Source organism: Peromyscus leucopus, chromosome 5 (genome assembly GCF_004664715.2).
Source record: "Peromyscus leucopus breed LL Stock chromosome 5, UCI_PerLeu_2.1, whole genome shotgun sequence".
NCBI classification, from domain to species: Eukaryota; Metazoa; Chordata; class Mammalia; order Rodentia; family Cricetidae; genus Peromyscus; species Peromyscus leucopus.
The window spans coordinates 7,533,715-7,554,960 of NC_051067.1; the positions used below are offsets into that span (position 1 = coordinate 7,533,715).

At 48.2% G+C, this 21,246-nt stretch overlaps 1 protein-coding gene across 5 annotated transcripts in view; it reads right to left on the bottom strand.

The window, feature by feature from the left end:
- Positions 1 to 3,151: 3,151 nt before the first annotated feature.
- Slc25a48 (solute carrier family 25 member 48) overlaps positions 3,152 to 21,246 on the bottom strand; it is a 46,542-nt gene continuing 28,447 nt past the window's right edge. For 3 of the 5 annotated variants that reach the window (XM_037205689.1, XM_037205686.1, XM_037205688.1), the window contains 3 exons: positions 17,051 to 17,308; positions 15,151 to 15,284; positions 3,152 to 3,880 (listed from right to left, as the gene is read on the bottom strand). In XM_037205689.1, the coding sequence (XP_037061584.1) occupies positions 3,749 to 3,880; positions 15,151 to 15,284; positions 17,051 to 17,308 (524 nt within the window). In that variant the 3' untranslated portion in view covers positions 3,152 to 3,748. Of the gene's footprint in view, positions 5,229 to 6,584; positions 6,713 to 15,150; positions 15,285 to 17,050; positions 17,309 to 21,246 lie in introns of all 5 variants that reach the window. The other 2 variants (XM_028863360.2, XM_037205687.1) reach the window with 2 other exon arrangements.

A 21,246-nucleotide genomic window follows, 5' to 3' on the forward strand; every position in this document is an offset into this window, starting at 1 on the left:
GTCTGCCACATATTACATAACACCCACAGCAGGGCCTGGGGCAAAATTCTGTGATTAAATGCATCAATAATATTCTGCAGTGAAACCAAAGAACATTCACACAGAGTGGTCAAGGTCTACAGTCACATGAGTCACAACAACCTTGAGTTGGCTGAGCTGTTTAGGTTTCAGGAAGGTGATAAAGGATTGAGGAGCTGTGTGAAAAAAACAACGCTTTGCTCCCGCTCAAAGTGCACTTATGTTTTACTTGGCTCTGGGTCATCCCCAGGAGAGACGGAGACTTCTGCAGCTCCCTGGCTGGCTGGCTACATGGCAACCCCGGTGGCTTCCCCTGCATCTGGGTCTTCTGAGTCAGACCACTCAGTGTGGTTTGCAGTCTGCACTGACCTCAGTGGGATCGCAGGCAGGGGAGGGTCCCGACACAGCGGCTGCTTCGGGAGAGGAACTGAGCAATGTCAACTGGAGCTCATCGCCACATCAAAACCACCTGCCAGCTGGGTGCTTCCCCTCGGCCTTTCTGTACAATTGTGCGAGATAAGACACCACTCCGGCAGGCAAACTCTGAGGAGGGCTCACCCAGAGAGAGATGGGCTGTACTGGGAGAGCTGGACTCTCGCAAGAAGCACCTTGGAGAAAGGAGAAGAAACACGGTGTTTTGTTTTGCTGGGCATCAGGCAGTACTAAGTGTGTTGTAGGATAGCGAGTCGGATCCTCATGTTGACCCCATGGGATACTCACTAACAGTTGTGCATGACTATTCTCACTGGACAAAGGAGAGAGCTGAGGCCCAGAAGCACGTCGTTCAAATGGGTGAGACCGCTTCCCTGCGCGGGCGGCTACGTCACCAGCAGATTTGTTCCAAACCCCAGAGGATACAACAGATACTGCCTGGAGAATCCCTCTCCCTGCATTCCAACCTCAAGGCCCCAAGTCTCCTCTGGGGAAGAAGGAGGCCATCTTGAGCTGAACATTTCACTTGGAATTCCTAAATTTTCCCCAGAAGTGGCAAAATCATGTTTCCCCAGCTATTGGGTAGAACGGAGGCTGGGGGTGGGTGACAAAAGGCACCTGCATCCTGCACACCTGAGGATGTGATCTGATGACTCAGCAGCCATCATAAACATGCAGGTGCCAGCTGGGCAGGACAGGGAGACAATGTGGAGCTAGGAGGAGGCTAGAATGATGGTTCTTGTTGGGATCAAAACCCAGTTTGGGTCCCCTCCATGCTCAGAGGAACTAAGCCTAGTGGGCTCTCTCTATGCTCAGCCAGAGGCCAGAAGCCATACTTCTCTGGGTGTCTGGCTCTCTGGATTCCACTGTGGGATCACATGCTTCTGGAATCTTCTTTGACATCAGCTTAGTAGAAGGGAATATGGGAGTTAGAACCTGAACTAATAACCTGTCATGTGCCCTGAGCATGCAAAGATTTGCTCAGGATTTGCATCTACCCCGCGCCAAGCATGCTTTATGAGATGTTCACTTGAAGGCATAAAGAAGTAGCTATGGCTCTCAGGGTTTCACAGGGATCAGGCTCAGGGAATAGAGATGCAGCCACCCTGTGTCAACCTCCTGACGAAAGCTAAGTGGCCCAGATTCAAAGGGGAAGGCAGACAGAAACAGACACATCAGAAAAAGTTTCACACACACACACACACACACACACACACACACACACACACACACACACACACACACTGTCTTCCAACCTCTACAGAGGACACTTTACAGTCCCCAAACCTACTTCTGTCCTTAGTTCTTACTGTCAATTCTGACAGTAGATAAAAGAAGACTAGGTGTTTGCAGATGAGGAAAACTGAGGTCCAAACAGGCAGACTTTGTTGAGATTATTCAGATAGACACTGAGTCTGCAATCCAAGAAAATGACAGCCCCCAGTAGCACAGAGAACCGAGAGACAGGAAGAGAAGTATCAAGGACCCCACGCTCCACCAGACCTAGGTCACCAGCTAGAGATGCCTCTAGGGGTTTAGTTGACCTCTGCTGCCATCAAGTGGCAATTCTATGATATATCAGCCAAAGAGGCTTTTGAGGGACAGTGTTTCCTGCTGGGTGGAACATCTGTCCTCAAAGTGACCCACAAGACCAGAATCATCTTCCTATGACTCTGAGAGACCCTTCCTTTGCACTCTCCTCTTCTCGTGTGCACATGGGGTTTCCAAAGGCTGCACAACCAGAGACGTCACAAGACAAGCAGAAGGGTCTCCAGCTGCCCCCACCCATTCACTACAGAGGAGTAACTCAGCCTAGTCAGGAGCACACAGTGGCAGACCCTGCCTGGCCTCCGAACATACAACCCCTCCCAATCTAACTGTGCAGCCAGGGCAGGCGCTAGGGCATACCTGCTTGACACACCCTGGGACGTGATTGAGGAGGTACTCGGGGTTCACCTCAGCATTATCTAACATGCCAGGAGCATCTCCTCCCCAGCATCCTCAGAACATGCTCGTGATGTTGAGGAGGGGAGGAATCCAGTCTCTTTCTGCTAAAGGGTTTAATAAACTAGCGTGAAAGCATGGCTGTGGCTCCTCCATCCTCAGCCCTCGAGACAGTGCCTACACAAGGCAGATGCACAGCAATTGTGTGATGACTAGGTGACCAGAGGCCCCATAGCCACAGGCTTGGAGCTGCCCAGGGGACTTTGCAGCCCTGTGGAGGAGCTGTGGAGAATGGAGATGGAGGAGAGCACTGTGAGGGTACGAGGGGAATACCTGTGAGCTACACGATACACTGGGAAGAATGATCCGTCGGCCTCTGAGGGGCAGCAGTGATTTGGTGCTGGTTCTGTCAGGAATTTGCTGCAGATCACACAGAGGTGGGAGCGGATGGGGCATAAGAGAAACTGAGGAAGACCTGTAAAGGTTTGATTTTTACTTGACTGTGAGGACAAGTTCCCTTGCTGGGATTTAAAAATCACCTTGTATGGCATTTCTGCTTGGCTGTTGGTAGCTGTCCAGGTGACAGTGTTGGGCAATTCTGAAGTCACATTCAGCAGTGTGCTGAGATTCAGTGGAATGTGTGGCTGCTACAGGTACAGAATCGGAAGCGACATCATGAACACATAGCAATGCAATCTCGTATGTGCTTTAAATAGGAGATAAAAGCAGACACATAAAATCACACAGGAAGGCAGAGTGCAGATGACATGTGCATTTTATTATGGTTTCCATATAAGTCAGGTCCAGAGAACACTCACCTCCTGCAAGCCTGGGCTGCCGTCTGCCATTCGTGACACCAATACACACTACTGCTCAGGCTTGAGAACCTCTGGATTTCTCTCTCCTACATGATCCTTTCCAGCAACTGCGCCCTCCCTACACACCTCAAGGACCTGGGAGAAAATGCTACTACCCACTTAGTTCCATTACCAGACTGCATGGAGCTGGTTTCTCTCTGAGCTGGCAACATTTCCACAGACCTAACCTAAGCAGAGATGGGGGTGACCAAGGCATCCCAAAATCTAGGTAGAGGCATGTGACACAGAAATAACCCAAAGGGCATTCAGTGCTTTTATTTGGAAGCACGGAGCCACCTCAAGTTTCTCCGCAAGTCTCTGCTGAGTTTTCAACATTCAGGGGCACAGGCATTTTGCTCCAGTTTTCCACAGGTTCTAATCCAGAGCTGAAAGAGATGGTGGTGGATGCTTGGTCCATGGTCTGCTGCTTCCTTCCAGCACTCGGGGCTGGGGAGAGAAATGGAGAGCCTGCAATCCTGAAGGAAGTGACTCTGAGCTCAGTATGACGGCTGCTGTCCACCAGCACAGACGCGGGAAGGCCGGGTCTTTTTTCTTTCCAGTAACTCACTGGTGCTGGTTCTACAGGCATGGTCAGCACCAGCCCGCCATGGGATGAGGCCTGGTCTGCCCTGGGAAGAGAGAAGGGGTGTGAAGAATTCTCTTTTGAGTTGTGGCCTGCAGGATTCAGGCTCAGACAACCCACATGGAGACGGTTTGGGTTCCACAGAGACGGTGTAGTAATCACCAACACACTGCGGCCAGTCAGGACAGCTGTCTGAGATAATTTGTGAATGTTCAAACCAGGCAGCATGGAAAGAATGCATCTCCTTTCTTTGGGTATGAAGTTCCCTGCAAATGGAAAGTAGGCTTCCTGGGTCTGGAGCATGCATGCCAGGGCAGAACATAGAACGGCACTATTCTAGGAGGGTTCTGGAACCAGGACTCTGGAAAGGCAGGGAAGGATGACACAGTAGGACTCGTGAACAAACCTAAGAACCGACTGCCCACCAGTGACTAGGACCCTTTCTCTCAAATTATCCCTATGACAAAATAACTACCTCACACAGTTCTCACTGAGTTTCATATCTCTATTCTGAGTAGCCTGGAAGAAAACAGAACAAGGGATGGATGAGAATTAAGGTGCTGTCTCCTTGAGACTCTGGGGAGATGTGTCCTCCATCCCATGCATATATTCGGAAATAATTTTCATTGACCCCTGTGCCTAGGACTCTGGAGACAGTCACCATCCCGCAACTTCTTAGGGTCTGCAGTGTTCTAGGGCAATCTGAGATACATCATCTCCTCCATTCGGGTCTAAACGAGAAGGGAGGCGTTGCTGTGCATATCTTCAAAGAGTTCACGTTTCTGCTGCATAGATTGTAGCCTGCTCCAAACCTTTGTAGGTTAAAGCCCAGGCTTGCTAGAGGACCCGGTGTTCATGACTCCTAGTTAGAGCAGGATGTTAAACACCTCGAGCGAAGCCTGTTCAAGACAGAGCTGCTGGGACCACCCATTCCCACTTAAGGGGACCTGCTCTTCCCACTCCCTATCCCCACTGCCACCCTTAATGACTTCTTTCTAAGGAGATGGGTTTCCAAGCCCTTTGCAAGAGACAGGGCATTCAGGATGAAAAGTTTCCAACTGGCTCGGCTATTGTTCTCAAATGCCAAATCTAGGACAGTCCTGACTTGGCTCTCTAGAAACTTCCTCCAGCCTCCTCCTTAAAGAGCCAGTCCCAGGGTGGCAAAGAGTGGCACAGTATGACAACCAGGGCAAGTGCCCAGCCACTCCAGACCCGAGGTCTTGGTACCGAAGCCATTTTGTATTTAAGATTTAGCTGCGTGAGATGCGGTCTGGGCCATTAGGCAGGAAGGCACCTACATCATGCAAAGTGGGTTCTGGGTCTGAGGCTCCGGTTGGACCCTATGGTGACTGTGGCAAGTTGTACAATGTTCTTTCTGTAGTTTCTATATTTTCCTACAATATAAAAATGCAATGATTTTGTTACAAGTCTTTACATTTTTATTTCCCTGTTAAAGGGGGTGTCTAAGCACAGCTTTAGGAATGAAACAATATCCATGTCCTGCCCTGCCTTGTCATGGACATCACCCAAACACAGAGATGCTTCACCGAGAGCTTTAATTATGAAAAATGCATTACTACCCTTTTTCATTTTGTATAAAAGGTGGCAAAAGGCCGGAGAAGCTGTGAGTGTCAGAATTCTATTAAGGCCAGCTTCTAGGTTTGTTGTGGTCAGCCTGACTGATGGCTCTCTCTGCCTCCATCAAGAACCTGGTACACTGCATCCACTGCAGCATGGAGTTAGAGGTCAATAGTCAGGCTCCCCTGATGGTGGCCATCCTCCTTGGCAGTCACAGAGGCAGAGTAAAATGGTTTCTTGGTTGATGAGAAAGTCCAGTGATTGACCACTCCATTTTCTGAGCTTGCAAGTGACAAGCTTGAGGCTAGGAAGGAATAGCAACAGGACAGAGGGACATGGGAGGTCCACCATTCTTCATCCAGGGACAGTGTTAAGTCTCCATCAGGAAAAGGGTAGAGGAGGGAGAGATGCCTTGCAGAGGACCTCCACTGGGAAGGATGGAGGGGAACAGCAGGCAGTTAGGGGGTCTGTTGTAGGAAGGCCACATCTCAGCTAAGAAATCAAGCCGTTTGCTGGAGGAAACCAACAGTTAGGTCTGGAGGACAAAGCGAGTGACGTCAAGACCAAGGGGAGTTGGCTCCAGGCACAGAAAGGTCACAGACCCCAGGAGAGAGAGGGTAGAATGTTCAGGATGGGGGCAGGTTGGAGGCGGCGGCATCAAGGACTGACTCCCGGGTAGCTGAGGCAGAGAGCTGCTGAGAGCATTTGAGCAGGAAGTCAGATGCACGGTGCCACACCGATCCTTCCACAGTGAGAAAGGAAAGGGCCTGAGGACTCTAACGGTGGGAGGCAAGGATGGCCGACCCTCTGGAGCTTTGCAAAGGAGCATGTTAGTAGGAAGTGGGGAGCTGACCCCATATTGGCATAGCATGGCCTTTGGGATCAGTATCCTCAGATCACAGATCACTACTGTGAAAGGGAAAGAGAGCGGGTGAACTGGCTGTGAAATGTTGAGTTGTTCCCAGTTCAGGGACTAGGGGCCCAGCATGCCGCAGTCAACCACAGGTATTTCAGAACGGCAACGTGTTGGTGAGAAGGCAAGCTTCTCCACTGGACTTACCACAGGGGACATTTCAGAATGTCAGAAGAGGGGCATTTCAGAAGCTCAGGACAGTTTTGTAAGGAAGAGCGGAGTCCCAGCTTCCCCGTTGGCTAGAAGAAGCCACACTCACCTACAACCATGGGCTTGTCACAGTGTGGTGGTGCGGAGTGCCTTCAGGGAGAGCTCATACCCGAGGAACATGGCCGCACTCATGGGGAAGCCACGCACAGCATTCACAGTGAGACCCCTGAAAAACACCTTTGTGCAGGGGGGTAGTTATTCCAGGGCTAGCCCTCTACAGTGCCGACCCACACTCTTCTGACGGTGAGGGAAAAGACTGCAAACGCACTGCAGCCCAGCCCTAGCCTGACCAGAGCCCAAAAGATCTCTATGCCGGCAGGCAGCCTCTGGCCTGTCCCCAACCCATGGTACCTGTGATAGCACTTGTCATCATGGGCTCTGCTATATATAAGGCTTCAGCAAGCTGAGATCCAAGCAATTCTGAGCTGGTATGGTGGGATGCACCTGTGTTTGTTCTGTCTCTTTCCCGTCCTGTCCCCCGCCCCCCAGGGTTCTGGAATCTCGATATAAAGCACTCAGCCCCACTCAGTGATAGCAACAGGTGCTTCCTACAGCATTCCCAAGTGGTACAGTACAGACGCAGGAAAATGCTTAAAGTCGCAGGCCATGGATAGGGTCACAGCATGGGTGGGTGACAGCATCTCTAATTATAGTGGCAATGTTGGGCTACTAATGGAGATCCAGGGAACAACCCAGACAATGCTTCTTAAGCTTCTCCTAGTGCCCACTGAAGCAGCGGGTACCCAGTGACTGACTGCCATCCTCATCCTCAACAGCCATCGCCTGTGGAGGTTGAGGTAGCAGTCTGAATGGAGAAGTGGCTAGCAGCCTCTGCCTCTGTCACCAGCTGTCACCTGTTTCTGGGCAATGCTATGACAGGGATCTCATGAGCTCCTGACTCCCTGCATCTTTCTGCCTGGTGTCCGGTGGGTGGCCTCTACCCTCTTAGATGAGCTAAGTGCATTCTGGAGCAATGACAATATTACCAGGGGATGATGGGAACAGAGAGGGGCTAGGTAAGCGGGGGTGTGGGGGGTGGGGAGGGGTGTGGGGGGGAGCTGCTCCTTACGGTCTTCTCTGGAACTTGCACACAGTCAAGAGGTAAACCCTCCCCCAAGCACGATCTGAGAGCTGCCAGGCACGTGCACTGTCTCTCACACAGAATCATGGCAAAGACAGAGTGGGTCATTTTCAGAAAGAGGCAGCCAGCCTGTATATTCGTCCAGTTTCAGGGGACACTGGCAGCCACAGGACAGTTTGGCCTAGGAGAGGAGCGGATAGAATACAAGCTGGCACCACTCAGGCAGACCCACATGGGATCTGGGTAACATTAGCACTCTGTTCTAATGCCTAACCACACTGGAATTCCTCAGGCTCACTCGGAGTGACTAAGTAATAGCAAGGAGCTGGGTTCAGCTCCAAGGGGAAAATTCCACGCTGGGTTCCCAGACTCTCTGTAACCTTGGCTTGACTCTGCTCCAAGGCTACAGGGAGAACCAGGTTCCAGGTGGGCCCAGCCTGGCACACAGCCTCCTATCCCATAAAACAACATTCAGAACTCTTGAGCTAAGACCCTCCTCATGAAGCCTCCATGGCTCCCTACTACCCGGGACATGTCTACGTAGACTCCTCACTGGGCTGTGATGAGCCTCCTGCCCAAGTCTTGTGTTCTCTGTGACTGCATGTCTCATCTGTCGCCCTGGGACATCTCTGGTCCCCTCTGCTTTAAATGCTCTCCAGATATACTTGCAGCCTCTGTCCATCCAATCAAGGCCACCCAAGAGTGGACAAGAGTAGCTTCCTAATCACACCATGCCTTCATTGTTTCTCATGGTCCACGACCCACGAGTCCCTGACAGGACAAGGAGCAGAGCCTGTGGGTGTAGTGCTCTCCCCATCCCCCATCTCAACACTCATGGACCTGAGCAGACCTTCTGTAACTAGTCAAACGAGTCCACGAAGGATGGGCAAGTGAATGAACGACAGAAGGAGAGCCTATGCCGAGGGAGTTCTGCTGGTGGTGGCTGTAGGGTTCAAGTAGGGTTAGGACTTCAGACCCAAAGGGCAAGACCACCAGGCAGCTGACCTCAGCCCCGCAGGAAGCCTGACTACCAAAAACACGCCTCTCCAGCCCTGAGCCAGCCTTGTCCCACCACCAGGAACGAAAGGCTCAACTCCAGCCTCCTCACTTCAGCCCATGTGGCCCACGTCAACCCTCAGAGTGGGTAGAGTCAAGGACCACAGCACTGGGGGCCACGGATTCTAGTTTGGTGGTAGATTCCTAAACCATGAGCTTCTGGGCGTGCCCTCTCCCAGCACAAAGACCCTTGAGTTACAAAGACCGGATCACCCTGCCTCCAGTGCCATGGTCCTTCCTGAGTCCTTGTCACTACTGAGTTCCTGTCTATGGAAAGATGAGGGTGGGTATGCTGACTGGGTGTGTAGGGTTTTCATAAGCCACAGGCAGAATGTTCTAGAAGTTATTCTCTAGCCAGCAGAGCCCACGTCATGGGGACTGCAGTTACTATTGGTCTTAGATTAAAGGAACTCTTCCCAGTTGGTGGTTGCCAAGTTCGAGACAACCAATGAGTATGGCTTGTGCACACTACTGTTATATCAATATGAAATGCCCGTATGTGTGAGCACACACAGACATCCACTTGCTTGCATGTTTGCAAGTGCGCTGTGTGTTTGGGGAATATAGCCCAAGAAACTCAAATTGGTAGTTGCTTTTGAAAGGATGGGGTGACAGGTGGGACACTAAGACATGTGGTGTCCTTGTGTTTGGGAGCTTCCTGCTTTCACAGAGCACCGACCTTTTCATCAACTAGTACACGATTTAAAGATTAATCTTAATCACCGGCTGGTGAAGCGGTTCATCAACTGAGCACTGTGTTGTATTTAATGACGCTCAATTCTTGGCACCACAAAAAGCAAATAAAATCTATCTCTGAATAAGCACTGCAGATGAAATACTGCGGGAGTTGGGGAAGCAACCGCCCGGTCTCAGCTGTCCTGAGGTCTTTGTTTCTATGAAGTATGGAGACTGGGGGAGGGGAGAGGATGGCAGCAATTTGTTTTGCCTCTACAGATTTTTCTTTAGTTATGACACATTAATTTGGGAGAAATAGACAAAAACTCTCAAATAAAAAGTAGCATCCCGAAGGAATCTCTTTGGGTCCTGTAACTGCTGATGGGATCATAAGCATTTGTCTTCTGAAAAAAAAAAAAAAAGCTGGGTGTGGTGGCGTACACCTTTAATCCCAGCACTCGGGAGGCAAAGGCAGGTGCATCTCTGTGAGTTCGAGGTCAGCCTGGTCTACAAAGTGAGTTCCAGGACAGTCAGGGATGTTACACAGAGAAACCCTGTCTCGAAAAACAAACAAACAAAAAATTAAGTTTGTGCCCGAGCGGCACCCTCTCAGTGACTGCCATTAAATAAAATAAGAATTAAAATAACGAAGGCAGCAAAGCTCCAAATGTATCCATCCCTGAAGACAGAAAGGCTCTCCTGAACTGCATCCCGGGCAGATGTCAATGCCTGGCCTTTCTGCGCATGCTCTGGGTCCCATCAGTGTATTAATTAATGGGAGCTGACTAGAGGTGGATGCAGTGTTCCAGCTGTGGTCTGCTCAGGGCAGAGGCTTCCAACTCCCTTGTCCTCTCCAGTACTTCTACACTGCATCCTGGTCCCCTGCCAGATCCATCAGAGTAGGCTTTTCCTCTTTCTTTACTGCTCTGTTCCCAACTCCTAAAATTGCACCTGACCTAGCCCAGTCTTCTAAAATTAGACAAATTAATGGTGAACTTGTGAAAATGAAACCCCTCAGACATTTTCTCCAGGAGCTTTTGTCAAATTTGATTGGCAACTAACTCTTACTGCTAAGGGCTAGATGTGATGCTGATTCCAGCCATTCTGCCTTTAGATGTGGGTCTCCCTCGAGATAGTAGGGAGTCCCCTGGATCTTACATCCTTTCATACAGCATGCTAGCTCGCCTCTGGCTCTGGCTCTGGATCTTTCCTTGATAGGAATAGGAGAGAGAACACGCAACTTCTCTAGAGAGAAGGCAGTAGAGAGAGCTTTGTGGCCCATGGTGCTGTGTGAGAAGCACCCATGTGGGCACAGAAGTGCAGTGGTCACTGGGCAAAGGTGTGCCAGGCATGGAGGTATGGGTGGAGCCAATTGGCAGGGCTTGGGAAGAGACAATACATGGGCACAGGCACAGGCCCTATGGGAACATACATTAATCAAACTATCTCAAGTAAAGTAGCATTCGGGAATTTCGGGGTGAGGCGTGGGCTAGCAGCTGCCTCTGTGTGTCCTCATGAAGGAGAAATAACAGACAAAATAGATTCTATTCCAAGTGAAAAGAGGAAGGGTGTTGTAAATCCACAAATGAGTGAAAGGCTGCCTGGGAACTATGAAGAAAAAGACAGAAAAAGAGCTTTAGTCTTACAGCTCTGTGACAGGGGCGAGGAAGCAGAAGGCACATTCGGAAGGTGAGCTAGGTGTGAGGCAGCCATATCTGCCTTGGAGCATGCCTCTGCATGCACAAGTCTCAAACCCAGCTGCAGGTTTGGGCAAGGCAGTGGTTCCTCTGGTCAGCTATAGAGAGATGTCCTGTTTCTGTCGTGGTAATATAGCTCAGAGGGCAGTGGCTGGGTATTGCCCTGAGAATGACTACTGCTTAAAAACTGAACCAGCAAGGCTACAGAGAGCCAAGCTGAGCCAGCTCTGAGGGTAAGGGCATTTGCTGCTCTTCAGGAGGACCAGAGTTCAACTCCCACCACCCACATCAAGTGGTTCACAACTCCCTGTAACTTCAGCTCCAGGGCATCAGATAATCCCCTCTTAGACCCCGGGGACACTGGCCCTCAAATGTGCCCTCAACCCCACATGTACACATAAAGAAAACAAAAACCCAAGCTAGCCCTGGGGCATGCAATAAACTATATTCTCAGGCAGGGAGCCTCTGTTCCACCATAGCCTCAGGATTAGGAAAGGACCAGGGAGATTGTGGTGAGCAAGAAAGCGAAGTGCTGACAGTCAGAAGGGCATGGGCAACAGGTTTGGCTCAAGGAGGCAAGTGCATAAGCCTTGGATGATGGCAGGAAACAGATCTCATCTACTGTCCATGGAGTTCAATAGCCCTAAAGCTCAGGTCAGTGAACTCTCGATTTCTGGTCACCTGTCTGCATTAGAAGCTCCTTCTGACCCACGCCTGTATCCTTCCAGGAGACACTGAAACTACAAAGACAGGTCCTCCACCTGCTCAGGTCTCAGTGCTGTGCTCACTTCCTAGGCTGCCAACACACAAAGATGAGATCCTCTAACTAGACTATAGCCACTCCAGGGGGTATACAGTCTAGGGTGTTTTAGGAGAGTGAGACAACCCGTCCAGTCCACAGACTGCAAAGTTAAATATGGCCAGCAGAGGCCTCTGGTGCACAAATAAACAAATTAATTAATTAGTTAAATAAATAAAAAAAAATAGCAAAATGAAGACAGTGCTGGTAGACAAGAGACACTTGTCTAGTACAGAGTAAGCAACAATATACGCCACAGGCAAGACATGAGGTCACAAGTTCAACTGGCCTGCACTTCCATGCGTGAAGACCACTGAGGCAGCATCACAGAAGACAGACAGGACTGCTGCCCAAGGAAGAGGATAGAAGACGGTCTCGGTCCTGAGAGCACTGGGAAGAATGAGTGACAGGAAAGAACAGGTGAAGAAAGGGGCTAGGAAAGAGTCCATCATGTCCAATGCAGCAAGCTAGCAAACTGCCGTTACTGACAGGTGAGACAGACAAGAACAGACAAGAACCCAACCAATCAGAACAATAACAATAAAAATGACAGGAATCAGTCAACTTCTCTCAATATTAACCTTAAATGTACGTGCCAAACTCATGAATAGAGAAATTCAGATTGGCTGACTGGATTAAAAGATTAGCCCAACTGTCTGTTGTCTGCAAGAAACACACCCCACTGGTACACACACCCAGGGGTTAAAGGTGGAAGACAACTCATCAGGAGAGTGGAAGATGAACACAAGCTAGCATAGCTATTCTGGTATCTGATAAAGTAGACATCAAACCAAAATTGAAAGAGATAAGAAGGTCACTACATATGAAGAAAGGGAAAGCTCATCAAGAAGACAGTAATTGTAAATATATATGCACCAAATGGTAGATGTTTAATTTCTAAAATAAACACTAAAGGTCATAAAAGGTCATACCAATCCTGATATAATAACTGGGTGATTTAAGTGTCCCACTTTCATCTAAAGATGGACCACCAACCTAAAAGTAAACAAACAAAAACCCCTAATATGGTGGTATTCTATTTGTACTGAAATGTGATTTTAATTGTATATTAATAAATAAAGTTGCCCAGGGGTCAGAGCTATTAGAGTCATAGCAAGAGCATGGCAGTGGTGGCGCACGCCTTTAATCCCAGCACTTGGTAGAAGAGCTAGGTAGATCTCTGTGTGTTCAGGGATACAGCCAGCATTAGAGACACACACCTTTAAGACCTGGAGGGCTGTACATACAGGCAGTGATGAGGCAGTCACGTGTTTGGGTTTACAACCAATGAGAAGGCAGAACAGAAAGACTATGTAAGGACATACACACAGGAAGTAGGTCTCTTTCGGAAAGGTAGGAGCACCGCAGGAGGAAGGGTAAGATTTTAGCTCTGAGCTCTGACCTCTTGGCTTTCTCTTTTACATTGGTTCTGTGTTTCTTATTTAATAAGACAGTTGGTTACATCTACACCCTAAACCCTAAATTACATGAGATAGTAAATGGACTTAACAGATAACAATGAAATACTCCACCCAACAGAATCAGAATATATATTCTAAACAGCCAAGCAACCTTCTCTAAAAAAGGCCACAGTCTAGGACACAAATTAAATCTTGGCAAATTCAAAAGCATAAAAATAATTTCTTGTTTTTTATCAAATCTTAGTGGAATAAAACTAAAATTCAATAACAAGATAAAGTGTAGAAACTGTGAAAACGCATGGAGACCAAACAATATACTCATCAATAATTCTTAAAAGTTCATTGAAGAAATCAGGGAGAAAATTGAAAAATTCCTAGAATCAGAAGAAAATGAAAATACCTGTAGTTATGAATACTTACATACACAACCCAGAGTGATTGTCAGGAATTGCCCAATGGTACATTTCAAAGTCTTAGAAAAACAAGAATCAGCCAAACCCCAAGCAGTGGTGGTTAAAAAAAAAAAATCAAAAAGATCAGGGCAGAAATTAGTGAAATGGAAATTTTTTAAAATGTACATAGAGTCAATCAAAGAGTTGGATCTCTGAAAAAATGAGCAAGATTGACAAACTCCTGGCCAAACTAACTGAAAGAGAGAAAGAGAGGAGAGAGAGTGAGAGTGAGTGAGAGAGAGAGAGAGAGAGAGAGAGAGAGAGAATGCTAGCATTAAAAATTAGAGATGAAAGGCTGACATTGCCACAGACTCCAGTGAACCCAGGCATTCACTGGGGAATACTTAGAATATCCATGCTCCAAACAACAGGAAAGTCTGGAAGGAATGGCTAAGGCCCTGGACACCTATGGCTACTAAATTAGTTCAAGATACAAACAATCTAAAAGATATAGAAAAATCAATATCATCAAAGCTGTAATAAAATCTCCATCAAAGAAAAGGCCAGACCTGGACAGATTCACTGCTGAATTAAATTATTTAAAGAAGAACTGAAACTAATTCTCCAGAAACATCCATAAAATAGAAAAGCCAGAAACACCACCAAACTCATTCTACAAAACCAACATGGCCCTGATACCAGCAGGAGAAAAAGACAACAAAGGGGAATTATAGACCAATTCCCCAATGAACATAGACACAAAGATTCTCAATAAAACCTCACAAAGCTAATTAAAGAACACAATGAGAAGCTAGACACCATGACCAGGTTGGTTTTATTTCATGGATAGCTTGACTAAACATATGCAAATTAGTATAAATAGAGATCACATGACCATTCCAATAGCTACAGGAAAGGGCTTTGACAACACTTAACACTTTCATTCGTGATAACAGCCGCCTCAAAGAAACTTAGAAGGGACACCCAGGGCTATATGACACACCTGAGCCAATACTATACCAAATAGGGGCAAACTGAAAACTTTTCTGTGAAATCTAAAAGAAGACAAGGGTGTCCACTCTCTCTCATCTCCTTTTAGTACAGCGTGTGAAGTCTTAGCTGGGAAACAGGACTTCAAATAGAAAAGAAAGAATTCAAGCCACCCCATTTGCAGATAGCACCATCGTTTTCTTAAAAGCCTACCGACTCCAAAACCCTCAGACTTGATCCACAGTTTCAGCAAAGTAGCAGGGTACAGAACCAGCACACAAAATCTAGTAACTTTTCCATGCACCAATAACAAACTTTCTGAGAAAGAAATCAGAACCACACTGCTTCCTAAAACAGAAAGTATCCAGGAATAATCTTAAGGACAGGCTGGTAACCTCCAATACCTGCTCTCTCAGTCCCTGACCTCACCCTCACAACATCCGAGTCCTCTGCCAGGCTTTTGCTCACGGGGGGGGGGGGGGGGGGGCGCTGTGTGCAGCTCACCTTCAAGCCTTCTTGACGGTAACTCTGGGAGATGCAGTCCAGGACTCCGCTGTATCTGTTTAAATAGACCCCATCAGCTTGGAGTCGACTTTTCACGACATCCATCGGAGTTGCTGTCCCCCAGGAAATCGCCCCTGCAAAGTCAGAGAAAAGCATGCCAGAGCTGGCTGTCTTGGGTCTTCAAGGCATGGCTCCCTGAAGATGTTGTCCTTCAGAAAACCCATAGTTGGTGGCGAGGGACATGGGCTGGGAACGGGACTTCTGGTCCTCTCTCCACCCACTCTTGGACCTCGAAGAAGCCTCCTGCACCTGCTCTGTGGACTGGGGCTGAAGTGCTGTGTTCGTGAGGTGGCTGTGAGGACATGTGAACGGATGCCTGTGGGAGCCTGGAAGGTGAGGCCAGGCCACAGTGAGGCTCCACGTGTGGCAACATTTATCTGTGGGACAGCAACTGCTTCACAGGCCTCTGCAGTCCTTCCTAAGCAGAGAGAGAGCTCAGGGTGAGACCTGTGACCAAAGCCTTGCAGCTATCCACAGGCAAGGTTTAATTTGAATCTGGGAAACCAAGCAAAGCCTGTCACACAGACCACTCACTGAGAAGGCCAGCCTGGGGACTGCAAGGCAAGATTCGGCATAGTCTTTTTCTGTGTAAAAACTTTTCTAAATCTGTGGCATAAAACTGAGAGACCACATATAGGAGTCATCGTCACTGGATCAGCTGAAAAGTCCCTGTTTAAACATCAGTGTGACTCCAAAGGATTAGGAAAGCAGTGGTTGTTTTGTTTCACTAACGCAGAAATTGGCACATTCTTGGCTGGGGAGAGACAACACTCCAATGTCAAAGTCCAGGGCAGCTGGCTTTCTAGGTTTGGTAACTGCTGCCCAGCAGCTCTCCAAAGAGACATCCGGGACCCTCTGCCTATGCAGGCCTCCAGTGTTCCAGCTTTCTCACACGGCCCCCGGAAGTCTGTTTCCATGTTCACTCTCTCCTGACCTTGCCAGGGCTCCTAGTTGCCTTCCCATGTGTGCCTGGGATTCTCATCCCTCAGTCACAGTGAGGATGTCATGAAATGAAGTCCTCAGGCACTTGGTACCTGCTCTCCACACAAAGGAGAACAGATAGGCACTTGAGGGTTCTTCCTAGGAATAGGTCCAGGGATGGGCCTCAGACACACAAGGGCATAAGCAGAACACCACTGCTGTATGGACAAGGCATGGGCTTTGTGCATGTCTGCTGTGAGTTTAAAACACAGATAGCTCTGAGGAGGAGTGGGTGAGGAGGAGGGAAAGGGGAGGAGAGGAAGAGGAAGGGAAGAAGAGAGGAGAAGCAAGAAAAGAAAGATGCCTGAGAGGCAGTAGTCATATTAAAGTAGGTATGGCAAACCACTCAGTGCACGCTGACCTTCCCTCTGATGAATCGCGGCTGTGGTGCAGGGTAGGGGAGTGACAAGTCCATGGTGACAGAATGAGCAAGTGTGGCCCCACCTGGCTCTTTCTGTCTGCAGAGCCCCCGCCATCCTGTCTGCACCAGCTCCGTGGCCTTGAGTATCTCAGTGCAGCGTGTGGAGACTGGCTCCCCCTCCCACACCTAACAAAGTGATGCTCAGTAAAGGGGAACTGCACTAATAACTTTCCCCAAAGCTCAGCAATGCCTGCCACCGAGAGCATGCTCAGAGTGCATCCAGGGCCTCAAAGTCCAGTGAATTCACACAGAGACTCACAGCCCCGGAAAGAAGGACACGAGAGGTCGCAGGACTGTGGAATAAAGGGTCCTGTGTATATGGCTGGATGAGTCCTGCCTTCTCAGAAATGGGGAGGTCATGGTGGGTTCCTCTGCACTCTGTCATCACTGTGGCAGGCCCAGGACCCAGGGATGGGACTCCCATGCTGTAGCCCTTACCTGCAATGCCACCTGCCAGCCACACAGCATAGGGGCTGGGCCCTGTGCAGGCCTCGGGTGTGATCCATTCACTCAGGAACACATAGGGAATAAAGTAGAGGCAATATCCTGGGATGTCCCTCAGCAGCATGGCACTGGCTCCCCGGTATAGTCCTGCCAGGCCCTCGGTCCGCACAATGGTTGCGATGCAGTGTATTGGTCCCTGGTATGCTGCCTGCTCCCCTAGAGCCACTGCCCTGGTCTTCAACCCATGGTTGGCTAAAAAGACAGGAGAGAGGCGGTAGCAAGTGACCAGGCAATAAGAGACTGGCCAGCCCCTGGCGCCACAGCCGGTCCATCCCACTGACAGACTCCACTCACATGGTGCATTTGTTTCTACCAAGCTATCTGTCACTCTTGGCAGCGTATACCAGAGTTTTGAGGCTCCAATCAGGAGCCCTGGCAACCTGCACACAAGATTGGAGACACTCCCAGCCAAGTTGCCCTGGGATTCCCAGAGCCTTCTGGTCAACCATCACTATGCATTTCTAAGCAGCTGTGATTGTAGAATGCCCAGGATCATTTAAGACTGTCAAGTCAAGATCATTCTTGATGGGGAATTGATAGTCATTCATAGTCCCCCCCCACACACCTGTCTATCCCAATACTGTGTGTGTGTGTGTGTGTGTGTGTGTGTGTGTGTGTGTGTGTGTGCATATGTGAACAGGCATGTGAATGCCTGTACTCTGTGTGGTAAAGTAAATGTGATTTGAAGCTAGGCTGTCCTGGATGCAAATCCTCCTCCACCACTTACAAGTGTCAGCATTTTCTATCTTTGTTTTCTGATCCTTAAAAGACTGACAGACTGCTGTCACAGATACATGTCAGGTAGCATGCCAAGTCCTCAGTGTGGTAGCTGGAATAGTGTTGGGTCCAATAAGTTAGCAATTAATGGTCAGTGAGAGGACCCACTGGCTGGCTAGAGAATAGGCATGTTTTGACTCATGCCATCCCTGGCCTGGTTGTGCCCTAAAACAGCTGTAAGGCAGTATCAATGGACCCTCAAAGTTCAGGGGCCTAGCACAACTGACTCCATCACAGAAGTACCATTCAGACAGTAACACTCAGCACATAGACAGCACCACCTGCCAAAATGAAAACAAAGGCCTGATCCATCAAAGTTCATGGCTCTGAGAAGTCTCTAAATGTGCTAACCTTGCTTTTTGGCATCTGTAGTTAGTTCTGCTTCTGACTGTTCTTGTTAATTCAAGTATGTCAACTCAGGATATGGTTGCTGTGCTTAAAAGCTCACCCTGAGAAAGGCTTGGGGCTACACTGGGATCCCAACACCCAGTGTAGTCACCAGCCAGCTAATAAAGACTTTCTATGGCTTAAACCCATGTCTGAGCAGTCTTCTCTGGTGGATCCCCACAAGTTCAGGCTGCGGGGCGGGGCGGGGGTTACTCTGCTGGTGGTCTTCTCTCTCTGTAGCATCTCTGGGGTACACAGAGCAGCAGACTGGTCTCTCTCCCAGCTGGTCCTCCCACAGAGCACCCTCCACCTTCCCTTGTGCTCATCTTCTCTGTTGTGGCTCTTGGTCGGATAGGCCTTCCAATACCGAAAAAAATGTCCCTTCTGAAGGCCCCTACTAACACGATGGGACCAGGATGAAGCATGAAAGCCACCCATGACCACAACACTATTTGAGCCACCTGATCCCAGGTCTCTTTTGGTCTCACACATGCTGTAAACAGGAAGTGGCCTTTCATCCTGGGAGCTAACTCCCAAGTCCCCAAATGTCCCCATCTTTCTCTGATGAACATTCAGCCTTGTGGCTGTATAGTTCAAAGTGGAAATTAAAGGACATGAACTTTAACTCATCCCAGAATTCCACAAGAGCAAGGGGAGGCAGCACTTGCCTGAGAAACACGCCTGAGCAAACTCCTACATACGCATTTCCATCTGTGCAGGGGAAGGGAGGTGAGGGGGATAAAGGCCACCTTGGGGTTCATTTGAGCAAGAGCAGACATTGTGGCCCTTGAGGGGCCCCAAGAGATCATTATACAGTCTTTCCTCAAACTGTGACGATATTATCAGTGTGCCCTGGGAAATTTGCCATAGACCAAATAGGTGTCGTTGTCTGGCTGTGTAAACGCTGGCTAGGCAGCTCCTCTCTAGCTGTGGCTGACCTGACCCAGGAGTCAAGGCTCCTCCCCTAAATCAGTTTCTACAATGTGGCTCTCAGGAGTTACTGATTGAAAGGCGGTGTCCAGATAATGATCTGCTAGTTTGGCAGTGCAGATGTTGAAAGAACACTGGCCAAACTGCCAGCAGCCCTGTCCATAAACCCCTGCATTTTTTTCCATTATCTCTCCTGAGTAAGCAATAAGAAAATTCTCTCACATTCTTCTAAGTTAGCAACATAAGCAATCTAGCTTTTATTGGTTTATAATTACTCATCTGTGGCTATTAAGCCAATATAATAGCCAGTAAAGTATGTACTGGACTATCCTAGACATGAAAACAACCACCCGGATGCTGACGCAGCTCCGGACCAACCCAAACTCACACTGTTAATACTTGTCAACTTGGCAGTTCTATCACAAAACACCCGAGGTAATTATCTTCTGAAGAGAAAAGGTTTATTTTGGCTCACAGTTTTGGGGGTTGTTCTTTCAGTGATTAATTAGCCTCCTTGTTTGGGGTCTGTAGCAAGGCAGTGCACCATGGTTACATAAGATGATTTCATGCAAGTGTGTACCCCACGCCCTGCTGCACACCCCTTTCTCACCTCTCTATTCCCACTGTTCCCTACTCAGCCTTACTTCTTTCATGCCATATGTATATATATGATGTCATGCACCTATATAAAATATGAGAACCACAAATGAGAGAAAACATGCAATATTTTTTTTCTGAAACAACTTAAATTGCTTACTAGGTTATATCCAGTTGAATCAATTTTCCTGTAAATGACATAACTTCATTCTTCATGGCTGAAACACTTCTACCCTGTGTACAACCACATTTCCTTAGTGCACTCTGTGCTGACTCCTGGGCTGGTCCTATAGCTCAGCTACTGTGATGAGCACTGCAATAATACTGATGTGCAGATATCTCTGTGTTGTGATGATTTGGAGCGGCACAGGTAGCTAGGTGTTAGTTTTTGAGGAACCTCCATATGACTTCCACAGTGATTAGACTAATTTATACCCCTACCAAAAGTTCCTCCCTACCCCTATATCTTCTCTAGCATTTTTATTTATTTTCTCATTTTGTTTGTTTTTCAAGATAGGTTTTCTTTGTGTAGTCCAGGCTGGCCTCAAACTCAGAGATCCGCCTGTCTCTGCCTCCCAAGTGCTGGGATTAAAGGCATGTGCCACCACTGCCCAGCTGTGATGTTCTTAATGATTGCTATTTTGACTGGAGGAGATGGAATTTCAATGCAGTTTAATTGGTATTTCTCTGATGATCAGTGACATTGAATATTCTTTGATGTTTATTGCCCATGCATTTATTGACATGTGTCTACTCATTTCATTAGGCCGTCTATTGATTAGATTGTTTGACTTACTTAGTTCTTTGAGCTCTTTGTATAATCTAGGTATTAACCCTGTTAGGTATCTAGCCATCAAAGAGCTCTCCCTTTTTGTAGGCTGTCTCTTCACTCCATTGTTTCCTTTGCTGTGCTGAAGCTTTTTAATTTCATGAAACCCCACTTGACAGTTGTTAGCATTATTTCCTGAGTGACTGGAGTGCCATTCAGAAAGCCTTTGGCAGGCCACTGAGCTGACTCAGTGGGTAAAGATGCTTGCTGCCAAGCCTGATGACCCGAGTTGAATCTCCTAGGACCCACATAATGGGAGAGAGAACCAACTCTCATTAAATTGTCCTGTGATCTCCACACATGTGCATGGCATGTGTCTCCTCCAACACTAAATAAATAGAATTTAAAAATCAAAGTCTTGCCCATGCTGCTATCTTAAAATGTTTTCTCTTATTTTCCCTCCAATGCATTCTGGAGTTCAGATCTTACATTAAGGCTTTTACTCCATTTGGAGTTGATCTTCATACAGGGTGAGAAATAAGGATCTAAATTCATTCTTCTAATGTCACTGCCCAGTTTCACCAGCAACATTTGTTGAAGAGGCTATCTTTATCTCCAATATAGATTTTTGGCTTGTCAAAATTGCCCATAGTTGTGTCTAAATGTGGGT